Source organism: Quercus robur, chromosome 10, assembly GCF_932294415.1.
Source record: "Quercus robur chromosome 10, dhQueRobu3.1, whole genome shotgun sequence".
Taxonomy (NCBI): domain Eukaryota; kingdom Viridiplantae; phylum Streptophyta; class Magnoliopsida; order Fagales; family Fagaceae; genus Quercus; species Quercus robur.
This window is the reverse complement of record NC_065543.1, coordinates 4,295,367-4,310,134: the sequence shown is the minus strand read 5'-3', so window position 1 is coordinate 4,310,134 and position 14,768 is coordinate 4,295,367. Positions and strand designations below refer to the sequence as shown.

Here is a 14,768-nt window from a genome sequence, read left to right as displayed (position 1 = left end):
CATGGTTAATGCCAAGAAGTGGCACAAATGTTAAGCTTTTGGAGAGGAAGTTTTCAGAAGCATGGAAATTCTAAAGCTTGGAATGCAGGAACTTTCTGCATCTTGTGGACAATTTGACAAGAGTGAAATAGTAGGATGATGAAGTTGGAACAGCCAACCCATAAGATCAAACAATCTTTTAAAGATATTTTTATAATTGAGTGATGGTGGTAGGACATTTTCCTTTTCTGTTTTAAAATGTGGATACTCAAGTTTAAAATTGTAATCCTTGTAATGCTGTTGTACTCGTTGCTTTTTATCAAATAAAAAGTATTTTATTTATTCAAATAAAATCTTGCAGCTTATTGGCACCCCAACAGAGGCTGACTTGGGATTCTTGAATGAAAATGCTAAAAGATACATTCGGCAACTTCCTCTTTACCGTCGGCAGTCCTTAACTGAAAAGTTTCCACATGTCCATCCTGCAGCCATTGATCTTGTTGAAAAGATGTTAACATTTGATCCCAGACAGAGGATTACTGGTGAGTTTATGCTTCCTACTGTTCTGTGCATAACAATACAAGTATGAACTCATATCATCTAAGCCCTACTCTCAACTAAGCTTTGCAGTACAGTAGTAGTTTAATTGTAAAATTTATACCACATGTTTTGCAGTTTTATATATAAATGGATCTGTTTCAGTGTTATGCATTTTTGGTCTGGCATAACTTGTTTTTGTCACGTATCTTGTGTGCGTGTGTACTACTACATATGTTCATGGATTTGGTCAATATATTGAAAAAATGAAATTGATATTTTTTGACATATTCCTTTAGTATGCCATTCTGTTGTGCATTTGATATACAACATTTGTTTAAATTTATGGATTGGCTTGACCTACCCTCATACTTGGTTTTGGGTAGGGTGTTCTTTAGCTTTTTGCCAAATTTTTGGTTTAATATTTCAAAGTTGCTATATTGTTGTTACATGTGAAAGTGCTACAATGTAGACAAACATGTATAATGTATTGCATATTTGATATATTAACTGCAGTCTCAATTTTATATATCTTCCAGTTTGGAAAGAATCAAGGTACTAGCCTTCTCCTCTTTAGGGGGAGGTGAACCTTTTTACTTATTATATGAGAGCAAAAAAACCAGAACTAACTCACAGAGTTTATTTATGTGTTGTGCACTAAGTGCATATATATAGGATATCTACCTTAGACCAATGGTGCTGATATTAGAAGAATCAAGGCATATGATGATATTGGGTGAAAGGTGCAAGTAAAAAACATCTTTGGCAGCACGTATGTCTATTTTCAGCATCTCTAAGGATTTATTTTTCTCAGGAACGCCCACTTTAATTTCCATTTGTTGCCTATGTTCCTTAATACTGTGGTTGGTAACACTAGGAGATATTTAAGGACATATCAGAAGTAATTTGTGACATCGAGACCTCTTATTGTAACCCTGCACTTGAAAAAAACTCCCTTTTCCCCTTTAAAAATCTTAGTGAGGGTGCTGAAACTAAGACACAGGTTCAATTTCTGAATCCAAGCTCAACCTTGGTGATTTTGTACAACCCTGGTGCTGTTATCTTGCCATTCAAAATGCTAGATTGACTACCTAAACTCTATAATTCATATAAAAAGATAACTTGTTCTTTAGCCCTTGTTTTTGTCTTAAAAAGGCTTCTCACATAAATTTTCCATGAAAACCAAGGTGTCTAATGCATCAAATATATGCATACTCTCCTTCACAGCATTCGAATCCCACACACTATGAGGTGGGGGAATGCATAAAATAATTTTTGCGTGAGAACCTCGTCCGTTGTGTCCATGAACATTACAGAATTGCATTTTCATCAGGCCACATTTAGTGTTAAATTTGGAAGTCAATTCATGAATTTTTTTTTTTTTTTTTTTTTTTTTTTTTTTTTTTTGCTTCTGATATATTACTTTTCTAATGATTAATTGTGAAGTCACTTAATTCATAATTTTTTGTGGTTATTTCTGTAACAATACTATGTCTATGTTTAAGCATTTATTGAAAACTCTGACATATGATTTTCCACTTGAACAGTTGAAAATGCGTTGGCTCACCCCTATCTAACATCTCTGCATGACATCAGTGATGAGCCTGTGTGCATGACTCCCTTCAGCTTTGATTTTGAGCAGCATGCACTGACTGAGGAACAAATGAAGGAGCTGATCTACCGAGAGGCCCTTGCATTTAACCCCGAGTATCTGCACTAACAAGCTGTGCTTTATTGGATCAGTGTTGTCTCTGTGCTTTATACCCTCGCTGATTGATTTCTTCATGTATATATATGTTCCATTCCAAACTGGGTGGATCTGGAATTGATTGGTTTATGGGCAGAATTAAGGGACTGGAACTAGCGTAATGGTGTTTGTGTCGGCTGTTTTGCTGTTATTTTTTCTATTTATTTTTATTTTTATTTAAGCCAACATCTGATGAACAGATCTCTCTCTCTCTCTCTCTCTCTTAAAAGTACGTGCACATTTGTAGTTTCAGATTTGAGAGTAGAAAACAAATTAAAAAAACAATTTCTGATCCTTTGTACTATTTCTTCCACAAATTCTGATCATGGTTTGATTCTTGGTTTATATTTTGGAATAAATTAGTAGAAACCGTTCCAGTAATGGCCTGATCAATGATTTTTATATGATGAATTGTGGTCTTTGTTCTCAAATTTTCCGGGAGACAAAGCCATTAGTAATTGCTATGTTCAAGGGGCATGGCACCCGTGATTGAACAAACGTACATTTATCTTTGAAATCTGTGTGTATATTTTGGCAGTGTGAAAGTCTAGGCAAGCAAATTTTGTAAAATTTTAGCTACAGCTCTAATGTGGTTAACTATATGCAAAAAGTCAATATAAAAGTAATTGTTCTCAACTCACAATCGACTACTTCGACAAGTTGTGACAAATAATATGGTCCTAGAAGAATTGTTCAATAGTAGATGCTTCTGAAGTAAATTTGTACCGTAACCTTCGTTTTGATGCTCATCCTCAGCATACATTCGCTTCCAATGCTTCCCTTCTTTTCTTTTTCGAGTGGGAACTTTCATTTACTTAACTAAAATAAATATTACTACTAGATATAGCGCATGAGTGGTGGTTTGGCACAATTCTTGTACAAATAAGATTATAAATCCCAATCAAGAGTCAATATATCTTGTGTGCAAGATGTACAACCATACCTTTAAATATAACTGGATAAGCTCCCGCACCAACTCCTGTGAAAATTTATTAGCAGCAACTAAAGACTATGGTTTTATGCTAAAATTGGAGTGATGTCATCAATCACAGCATCTGGAAAATGCATTGATAATGGATGGTTTGAGGCTGTTCATGAATTGTCCATAAAACTGGATCCGAAAAGATACAAAGCAACTAGTTCTAAGTATAACCAATTTTGAATAATTCAGGGGGGGCTGGGGGAAACCATGATTGCATGAGTAATGACTTCAATTTTCCTGCTCAAAGTTCTATAAAATTCTTACATGAACTCGTATAATACAGTTCATTACACACGATAGGATACATTCTACCAGACTAGAACATAAAATTGAACTTTAGAAAAAGAAATGGCAAACCAAATATTATCTCAAAGAGCTCACAGTTGAGAAAGGGAAGAAACAATGCAATCCATATTTGCTAAGAGCTAATTAAGAAAGAACGAATTCATCTCCTATAGTAGCAAGAGAATTTTTATAGGTACAGAATAATATCCTCAACATGTTAGCTCTTTACACTCTCAAAGAATCTTGAAAGTGGCACGGGGCCATCAGCCTCGTCATCGTCACTGCTACAGTGCTTGGATCTTGACCTGTGCTTCTTTTCCTTCTTAGTTCTCTTAGACCTGGATTTAGATCTTCTTGATTCTCTATCCTCTTCATCACTACTAGAAGAATCTGAAGACGAACTTGAGGAGCTAGACTCAGAAGATCTCCTCCTTGAATGCTGCAGGGACAAATGAGGGTGGGTTTAGAAATTGAGTCAGAAACAACTGCAACAATTGAGTTGCATGGCTATGATCAAGTAATTTGGAGACATGACACGTATTAAATGGTCGTGTATAAATTTGAATAGCTAACTTTTGGATTCCACCAAATCTTCACGTAACTTTAAAAATTAAATTCTGGTTTAACTTGTATCAACTCCATGCAAAATTTACAAGGGATTGGAGCCACTACACAATTCAAAAAATAAATTTTTGAACTATGATTGCAACCCAAAAAAAAATTTACTATTTTGTAACAATAAATAAAATATTAATATTGATGGCATTTTCAATCTGGTTTTAACTTACATCAACTCTATGCAAGTTTACAAGGGATTGAAGCCACTACACAATTCACAAAATAAAGCTTCGAGCTATGATTGCTACAGAAGTTTCTATTAACTTTTTTACCAATAAATAAAAGATTAATATTGATGGCATGCCAACAGAAAACAAAAATGTTTACACCTTAGGAATTGGGCAACGGGAAGCAACCCAGAGACAGAGCATTAAAGCACCAAAAAAATGAACAGGAAAGGGAAATGAAAATACATACAGCCACCACTGCCTCTGGCCTACTATAAATTCTGCAGTTCCAATGTAAAATGAAATGCTCCCTTCCTCCCCAACAGACAGGATGAGCAAAGGGAAGTGGGGGATTTCAATTTTACAGCCACCAGAAACAGCATATGCATCTAATTTCCAATGGAGGAACTCATGCATATGCCAAAAGCATGTCATAGCAGACTTCAGTATAATAGAAAGTTATAAATGGACAAGCAAGATTACAGTTAAATTTTCAAGTATGACTATAAAACTAATTCCTTTACATCAGATTTGAGGAAACACAAAGAAAGTATCAGTCTTAAAATTTCTAGAGGAGGGGGGGGGGGGGGGGGGGAGGCTTGCTTCAGAAGCTCACTCCTATATGACTCACAGTATGACTGGTCCAATGGGTGCCATGATTACTAGACATTGAAAATGGTTCCCTCACTATGGTAACATAAGGTGATGATCACCCTATGTGCTCATATTTTATGGGAGGAAGGTCAAGTAACATCGAATTTTGCATCTAATCATGTAATGTGAGCAGATACTATTCTAGAATGTATAAAGTGTCAAATCTGAGTAATAACAATTTAGGAAATTGTAGGAACCTTTCTCTTTCTGCTGCTGCTGCGTTTCTTTAAATCTTTGTCCTTCTTATCTGCAAAGATAGATATTGCCTTCAGGAAGAAGAAAAGATTCTAGACAACACAAGACAGGGAAAACCTTTTTTTTTAACACTTTACTGCACATACCTTTTTTGTGACTAGATGATTTACTACTGGAGTGGTTCTTTCCCTGGGCAAGCTTACGTGCCCTTTCAGCATCCAGTTGAGCTCTGTACTCTCTCATCATTCTATCTGTATCAGCTTCCATTTCCCCCTTTTTCAATTCATCTTCCTAGTACATCTCATACATATTTCATAAGTGAGAATAGTAAAAATAAATAAAGAAATCAACAATAGAAAAATTTGCAAGCATATAGGAGGCATGCATGCATAGAGTGAAATAATGCATGAACATGATAAGGTACTGAGCATTGTATAACAAAAAACAATACACAAGGAAGTTTAACTATTACAACCAGACTATAGATCATTTTCAAGTACTCAGGAAAGCAGCCTTGCGATTAAAAAGCATTCAACAGCCCTCAAATGATCATTTAGTTCTCTGCAACAAAATGCTCCAAATTAAACATGAATCAGCCTCCCAAATTAAAATAGCAAATGCACAAATTTTGGATAATCTATAACATAGACTTTAAGTGCAATCTCTTCATTAATCTCATCATCCACGCCCTCAATTTAGGAATAAAATTCTTTCTTGTACTGTTGTAAACAAATTTGCGAAGAAATATTTTCTTTTAAACCCTGCCCAAGCCACTTTTAAACTATGGCTTTAACTCAATGCTTCTATGCACAACATTTTTTTTTTTTAGTTAATGTGATTTTTATTTTTAAGTTTAGCATAGAATTTGTAGTTTCTATATAATTTAGAGGAAGCATGCAAAGTGCAACGTTCATAATAAGAAAACCAATACTGGCAATGAGCCCTAGTTCAAATGGAACCTCCACCCCTTGTAAGAGCAAGGTGGAGGGTGAGGTCATGGACTAAAATCCACCAAGTGATTGGGTAACTTACCAATAATATATATATATATATATATATAAGTACTTCCCCTCTTTGTCACTCCTGTAAGGGGGAACGGGGAAGATAAGAGATGTTGGCTGCCTTGTAAGAGTAAGGGGTTCACGGTCAGTGCTTATTACCATCTTCTAGTTGGCCATAGTGAGCAGTTTTTCCCTTGGAAAAGCATTTGGAAGCAAAAAATTCCCTCTAGAGTGGCTTTCTTTGTATGGACAGCAGCCTTGGGGAAATGCCTGACAATTGATAACTTAAGGAAAAGAAAGGTTTGCATTGTGGATTGGTGTTATATGTGCAAGTGTAATAGTGAAACTATTGACCATCTTTTCCTTCATTGCCCGGTTGCTTCGGAGTTGTGGGATATGGTTTTTGGGTTATTTGGAGTTTGCTGGGTTATGCCATTTTCTGTTGTTGGGCTTTTGGCTTGCTGGCAAGGTCGTTTTGGCCGCCATCGTAATGGAGATATTTGGATGGTTGTTCCTCACTGTTTGATGTGGTGTATTTGGAAGGAGAGAAATAGTAGGTGTTTTGAAGACAATGAGCGTTCCATGCCCGATCTCAAGCTTCTTTTCTTTAGAACGTTACTTGATTGGTTCTCTATGTGGAGAAACCATCAGTTTTCTTCTATTTTGGATTTTCTTGATTTTTGTAATGTTCGTTTTTGATTTGTTCTCCCCTGTATACCCCCAATGTACTTGGGTGTCTTTCTCTTTTTGATATCAATGAATTTTTATTACTTATCAAAAAAAAAAGTACTTCCCCTCTTTGTTGGACCTCCAGCAAGGACACAGTAGTGAGTTCTTTACTGGTGTTGCCCCAAAAAACAATTCTTCATTCTCATTGGAGAAAGACTCTCCAACAGCAAGGTTTTACACAGCCAACACATTGCAGCTTATTGATACTAATGGATATATCACATCATCCATGTTTGCCTGAACATTGTTATGAGTAATATTGTTTAAGTTGTAAATGCCATTGGGTAATTCTGTATGGTAGGTCAACCTATAAATATTACATGTGTATTATGGTCAATTAGCTTTTTAACCCTATGTATAATAATACCATTGTTGTTAACGTGGTATCAAAGACCTCGATGTAAGCCATGAAAAAGCCACCATGCATAGTCAACCACCTAGACAGCCCATTCAACCATAGCCGACCATTATCAATCAGCACTGATCATCAGACCTGAGATAAACCCTGCAATCAAACCCACCATCAGCAAATGCTCTCACAATCGACTTCTTGTGGAACTTCCAACCCTTGGACTAACTCTCAAACTCGAGTCTATGGTTCACAGCAACAGATCTAGTCACTAGACCCCAACATCGATCTCATTGCCTTGCCATTGCCCAATTGCTTCTCAATTGACCTTGTCATTGTTCATATCTGTCATTGTTACAGGTTGGATTCCTTATGATTGACTGGAATGGTTCCATGCTGACCGTCTCTTCCTTTCTGCTTTAATGCTGTTATTCCAGTAGCCAGTGTTTCTGTATGTTGGTTTCTCGTTTTCTTGATTCAGTTGCTCTGGTTATGGAGTTGCGAGTTGCTGACTAAGTTGTTTGAGAAGTTTGGGTTATGGAGTTGCAGGCTGTTGATTAAGTTGGTGAAGTTTGGTTTTCTGTGTATGTTTCTCTAATAATTTTTTATCAACAAAAAAAAGAATTGGGCCCCGATTCACTGTGTTCTCCTTAATTGCTTTCAATGACTTCAATCAAATTAAATAATAACAATTATACTCAATGGGCGCAGTCAATAGAAGTCTTCTTGTTAGTTAAAAAGAAATTATAGTACTTGGTGTCATATCCCAAATACAATTGGAGAGTTAATGATGCCCAAATTCATAGTTTTTTGTGGAACAGTATGGAAACCCAAATTAGTAGTACACTAATCTTCTCTCAAGTCATTTATCTTATCTTATGAAAGAAATATCAAAGTTATACTCCATTTTCAAATTTTCTTTATGGAAATAAAAGACTCAGCTTGATGTTTCAAATTGCATTTTTTAATCAGCTAATGCCCATGAATTATTTCATACATCATGGAATCAATCTTTTTATAATCATGGCATAATTCATCAGTCATCCAGTCCACGTACTTGACAAAATAATTGCTTAACATAGCATAAGTTAAGACATCTGTTGAAAGTTACTCGTGCACTTTTGCTCCAAATGAATGTTCCAAAACCATATTGCAGTGGTGTGCTTACTGCTTGTTACCTTATTAAGTAATAAACTGTATGCCCTCCACAGTTTTGGGTGGTCCAATACCTCATGTTATCTTATCTCTTGATACATCCATGTTCCATTTACTCCTAAAATCTTTGGATGTGTTTGCTATGCTCATGCTTTAGGTCCACGGTGTGATAAGTTGGGTCCCAAGTCTATTAAGTGTGTGACTGTGTTCTCCTAACTGTCATACTTTGATGTTGATTCTCCTATCAAGCCATTGTCTCCCCCAAGGTGCCACTTGCTTTCAATTCTCTGCCTATTGCATGGCGCAAAGGTAAGCACAGTTATACTTTTCACCCAATATCTAGCTTTGTGTCATATTAACACTTGTCTCTGTATCTCAGTGCTTTCACTACCTCTATTTCCTATGTGGTTGTTCCTGAGTCTATCCAGGAAGCCCTTTCTCAAGGGGTGTTGTATCGTGGGGTTAAACCTTAAATAGTGCATGCATATTAGGGTTAATTAAATTTATAACTCTAAATTTTATGATGCAATTACTGTTGGCAAACATGATATTTGTCTTTGTACTTTTGAAACTCATCTAAACATACAAATACTCCACAGTAAACACAATGAGATAGCCTTCCAAATTTCAAAACTAATATTCTTTCCAAAGTGTCCTATTCAATAAGCTAGTAAGGCAATCACAGACCTTGGCATAACCCACATCACCCCAAAAAAACTCAGGACTAAACACCATAATTCTCTACCAAACTCAAAATGTAAGAACATACAGTCCACCAACTCACTACAAGCCCTACACATGCAACACCAATCAGCAATTATGATTCCCTATTTCCTCAAATTATGTATTGTTGTTAGAATCTTGTCCTTTGCAGCTGTCAAAACAAAAGATGCCACTCATGGAGGAGCTCTAGCCTGCTATATACACCTCCAAGGAATTACATTCAACATCTTTCCTTAAGGCCATATATAAGTTAACACAAAAGCCTCAAATCTTTGGGAAAAAAACACACCAAATCAGCTTATCTTCCCCTCCAGGTTTACTTTGGCAACATATGAACCATCCAAAAATACCTCCATTGATTCTATTTCCCAATCCTACATGCCCCAAATAAATGAAGGGTCACTGTATGCCTCCCCTCAAACAATCACAGTAGCATCTTTGTTCCTGGCTATCTGAAATAATTCCATGAATTTGTTAATCAGTATCCTCTCCACCCCAAAAATGGATTTTTGAGCCATCACCAACCTCATCGAAGAAATCCAGAGAAACTGGACCATTAATTTCTAATGTTCTAACATAGGCTTACTCCATAGGGATCCCTGCCAACCATCAAGCTCCACCCTCCTAAGAGTTCCCATAATTTTTTTTTCTGTTTTCCTCCAAAGAAAATTTCTCTCCACTACATACCACCATAGTCACGTAAAACTTTGTTCAAAAATTTTTTACTTGTCAAAGACAACTTGGTTCAAAATTAATGAAAGCAAGGTTTCAAATAATTAAATAAACTTATTTTATAAATTCTTGGGCATATATTTGCACATAAATAAGAAATGAATTTTCTTCTTATGCATATCCATGCATTTCATTTGCTCATATGATATCAAACCCCATTTGCATTCCTTTTATGAAAGCAAAAGTGTATTATAACCAAAAAATAAAACTACTTTGACACAAATAAAAAAAAAAATTAAATTAAAAAAAACCCTTAAATTCACCATTATGAATACTCATTCTTGTGAAATCAGATTATTTACACAATTATGACACCTCTATGGGAGATGATTGCATGAAGGTACTGAAGAAACAGATGAAGAAAGCTCTCATAAACTTGCAATAAAGTTTAGCTATGTCCAACAGATTACCTTTTGCTTCTTTTTATACTCTTCCCAGGTGATCGTGTGAGAAGTTTTAAGGCTGGCCAAACGAGCAGCATGCCACTCTGGTGAATGAAATGAACCATCCACCTGCGACTGTCCTCATCAGTTACAGAACAGGAAAAGAAAACATCCAACAAGCAACTATTATACTGGATTATTTTATCAAATTTTTATAATATACATATAAACAAACCTTGCTTAAGATCTCACTATGGTTTAATCATGAAAGAGAGCAATAAAAATCAAGTTATAAGATTCAGGCAATGTCCTACAAAGTGACATAGTTCTGCATTAGCAAGAAGCTCTTCCTCAAAAAGGGGCATTTGTTTGATGGAGAGATTGGATTCAGTGGTGCTCATCAGAAAATCTTTTCTTGGTTATACATGGGTGACAATCAATTCAAGAAATCTAGAGGCCTGAGGAAGAATGACCACTATTTCGGTAGTGACAATTCACAAAATCATTGTTGGTGTGGACACTGTTACTCTAAATAATGATCACTGAAAGATGCCAATAAGATGCAACCAGGGATGCGACAGGCACCCCTACATTTAGTGCGCGTGCGTGCGCGCACACACACACATCTATATAAAAGGCATTAAAAGGGCAGGGTAGCTACTTCATAAATAGAATCAACCTATGCTAATATTCATCACCAATGAACTACAATCTAAAGGGAGTAATCAATCATATGATACACAAGTGAAAAAATCATCTTGATGATATAAAGATTTAAAAATTATATCCAGGTGAAAATCCTAGTCATTGCAACAGTCAAATCCTAGTCCTAAAGTTTTTATCTTTAAAAAAAGACAACATTGATCCAAGAAGTCAAACAAACATTTTGATTTCTATCAATAAAATTGAACCATGGATATCTCATAAACTCATCACAATTCAAAACAAACTTAAAAAACATATCTTTTGCATGAAATACTCACACACCTCACTCAATACTAGGTCACCAATCAAAACCACAGATTTATTTTAACAAATAGTTAACAACTAACTCATCACAATTCAAATCACAAACCTAAAAGACACATCTCTTGCAGGAAAATTTTCACACGATACTGTTAATTTCATTAAACATGAGCTTAAATATTAGAACCAGACATCAATTTAATAAACACTATACAAGCATGAAATTCAAGTATTTAACATTTTTAAAACCAAAATTAACATAAAAGGATTAGAATTAAGAATGAGAAATAGTATGAAAGGGTACAAACCATGCCATCTTCAACCTCATCAGGCCCAGCAGAGCTAGAGCCCAGCCTGGCTCTCTGCATAGCTTTGTAAGCTTGATTTTTACCCATTTTGAGAAACACCCAGATGATAAAACCAAGCAAAAAAATCAAAAAGAGAAAGATAACCCACCGAGAAGAAAGGAAGAGAAAATATGGGAAAATATTTGATTAAAGCATTAACGGTCAGAAACCCATGTAGAGGGAGAGAAAATATAGGGTGTGCGAGGGATTAGAGTTTAGAATGGAAGAGAGAAAAAGGTTTTTTGGGTTGAGAAGGTTTTGATTTGTGTTTCAAAGGGATACAAAGCCAAAGGTTTGAGGCTGTGACGCATAGGATTGAGTTTGGGTTGGGTGAGATCATGAGCACGTGGGTTCAAGCATTTGGTGACGTGGCAGGTTTTGATTTGTTTAAAGAGAGAAAAAGTCAAAATGAGATTATTTTTATTATAAACTTATTATAATTATATTATTATCTACACCCTTCTACAGATTGTGGATTTTTTTTTTTTTTTTTTTTAATGTGACATACAGATTGGGTTAATTAAATTAATGAGCAATGCTACCAACACATTTTCTTTTTCTTTTTCTTTTACTATCTTTTGGATAACTTTTTACTTTAACAAGTTGCGAGCATAATATTATTTTCACAAAATTTGTTAATTTGATAAATTGTGACATGAATGATATAATTTTCACATTAGTTTACAATTGATACTACTCTCATAATGCAACAATTAAATTATATCATGTCAACCTTTCAAACGTTAGATTAATTTAAATAAGTAATGTGATTTGATTCCAAAATAAAGGTAAAAGTTTGGGATCTGCTTATTTTGTTGAAACTGAAAATTTTATGTTGAAAGTATTGTAGATAAAGATAAAAATTAGCTGAAATAGTATAGTGAGACCTATAAATAGTAACAAAAAGTGTAGTGAGACCCATAAATAATAGCAAAAATAAGCTGAATAGTAAAATAAGTTAGCAAAAATAATCTTTGCCTTTTTACCAAATAGACACTTTGAGAACAGCTTATTTAGCTAAAACTGAAAATTTTTTGTTGAAAGTATTATAAATAAAACTAAAATAGTACAGTAGAACCCATGAACAGTACCAAAAAATGCAATGAGACCTATAAATAGTAGTAAAAATAAGCTGAATAGTAAAAAAAATGGCTTTTTAAGCTAATGTCAAACGCACACTAATCTATACATGTACAAATGCTAAATAATCTCACACTTAGTATGCGTTTGACATGGATCATTTTTACCAACTTATTTTACTATTCAGCTTATTTTTGCTATTATTTATGGGTCTTACAGTACTTTTTGGTACTATTCATGGGTCACACTATACTATTTCAACTAACTTTTACCTTTATCTACAGTACTTTCAATAAAAAGTTTTCAGTTTCAGCAAAATAAGCGAATCCTAAACGAACACAAAATTAAGCTTTATATATAACAAATGCATGTCAATGTTTGTGTTCAAGGAGGAGGAAGAGGATGAAAAAAACTATAAACACTCAATGTTTGTGTCTCTAACAACATTGCCATTTTTTTTGTTATGGACCAAGATGCATGTCATCATATCAAAGAATTGGGATGCTTAAAGTTGGGATATTGTTGGAGTGAGAAAAGAAAAAGGTAATCACGATCATGATGAAGAGGTGCTGAAAGGTCTCTAGCCTCACCATTATTTGAAAAGCTTAAGAATCAAAAACAATGAAGGAAAGAAATTCTCATCATGGATTTTGACAAGTCGTGATGCTAGGGATGGTTTGTTATGATAATTTGATTGAGAATCAAATTTAAGGATTGTAACAAATAAGAGGTCCTTCCCACTCTCAGGCTTCTACCATGTCTTAGGGTTTTGGAAATAAGTAGAATAGGGAATGTAAGATTGTTGGAAGCTATGAAGGCAACAGCAACAACATATGTGATTAACTAGCTAGTGCTCCATGCCATTTCTCTTCTCTTAAGAATTTAAAGATTAAAGAAATTAAAAGCACAACATTCAAAAATTTTAGCAGCAAGCTCACCACACTTACATCCCTTAATATATTTTTTTATTATAGAACATTCATGTAAAATTGTGATGATATGGTGTTCATCTCACCAGATGAGGATATATGACCCTTTTGCATCTCTCTCTCTGTATAAAATGATGTATGAAATTGAGTTGTTTACTAGATGCACTACACACCTTTCTTATTGTTGAGAATTTTCATGTAATTGATTGTCCTAATATGACATCCTTTCCAAGTATGCCTGGAGGTTTCGAGTCCCTTTTTCAACGCTTGGAGATAAAATGGGGCAATATTAAAATTCTATTGACTGGGCTACAATCATGTACTACTATAGAATATATCAAATGTCTCAATCTGATATCACTTCTAAATTTAAGAGAATTAAGTTCTCTTATTTATTTAAAAATTAAAATTTGTGAAAAGTTGAGTTTCTGTCCGAGGGGTTTCTAAATGCTTGAAGACATTGAAGATTGGTAGGTTTTGTGCCTAGTCTCATCAATTTCTCTTCCATTCAACCCTTGCACGGGTCTCTTCAAGGTTTAAGTCTTCAATCTGATATATCTGTCCACAACACAAGTCATGTGATGTCTCACTACATTAGTGCCCAAATTAGAGAAAATATGTGCAAAGTCTTAGAAATACTACGGACTTTTATTGATTGCCCCAAATTAGAGAAAAGATATCGCATGCTATTGTGTTCCACTTGTGGAAAAATCAATTAATTTACTTTATGGAAAAGTTAATTCAATCACAAGCTAATAAAAGATCATGGGCGTTGGCTAAAATTTCCCCCTTTTTTTATTTTTTTTTTTTTATGGCTTGTGTGGATTGTTTTTGACTTTGAATTAGAATTTTGAAAATTTTGTGTAGATTATCTTGACTTTAGGTTTGAATTTGGATTATTCTTCACTTTATTTTATCTCTTTAGCAGTTGTGAAATTAAAACTCCTGCGGTATATTTTGTTATTAGTTTCCTCCAATATTTGAATAATTTTCCTTATAAAAAATTGTATCTTTAGTGTGACATAATAGAAAGACAATAAGAGTGACATGGTGATTTGATCATACTATACATGTTTACAAATCTGAAAATTGCATAATATAATGACTGATATAGATGGATATATTTCATATTTACTCAAGAATGCAAATATCGTTTTGATAAAATAAAAATGCTTTCATTTTTTTTTTTTTTTACATTCTTGATTGTGTT

General features: G+C 34.5%; 2 protein-coding genes across 4 annotated transcripts in view; one reads left to right on the top strand and one right to left on the bottom strand.

Annotated features, from left to right (window-relative positions):
* LOC126702020 (mitogen-activated protein kinase homolog D5) overlaps nucleotides 1–2,558 on the top strand; it is a 9,423-nt gene extending 6,865 nt beyond the window's left edge. Inside the window, exons 5-6 of the mRNA XM_050400617.1 lie at nucleotides 341–521; nucleotides 2,064–2,558. Coding sequence (XP_050256574.1) covers nucleotides 341–521; nucleotides 2,064–2,236 — 354 coding nt within the window. The 3' untranslated portion in view covers nucleotides 2,237–2,558. The remainder of the gene's footprint in view (nucleotides 1–340; nucleotides 522–2,063) is intronic.
* Nucleotides 2,559–3,456: 898 nt separating this feature from the next.
* On the bottom strand, nucleotides 3,457–11,842 carry LOC126702021 (uncharacterized). 3 transcript variants are annotated; one of them, XM_050400619.1, is made up of 5 exons: nucleotides 11,511–11,842; nucleotides 10,264–10,371; nucleotides 5,311–5,455; nucleotides 5,167–5,216; nucleotides 3,457–3,969 (listed from the first exon to the last, which is right to left on the bottom strand). In XM_050400619.1, exons 1-5 carry the CDS (start codon nucleotides 11,595–11,597, stop codon nucleotides 3,748–3,750), a joined length of 612 nt encoding a protein of 203 aa, XP_050256576.1. In that variant the 5' UTR covers nucleotides 11,598–11,842; the 3' UTR covers nucleotides 3,457–3,747. The 3 variants fall into 3 exon arrangements, with proteins under 3 accessions (XP_050256576.1, XP_050256577.1, XP_050256578.1); XM_050400620.1 differs by having other exon boundaries at nucleotides 10,264–10,365; nucleotides 11,511–11,840; XM_050400621.1 differs by lacking the exons at nucleotides 5,167–5,216; nucleotides 5,311–5,455; nucleotides 10,264–10,371; nucleotides 11,511–11,842 and adding an exon at nucleotides 4,478–5,160.
* Nucleotides 11,843–14,768: the final 2,926 nt, after the last annotated feature.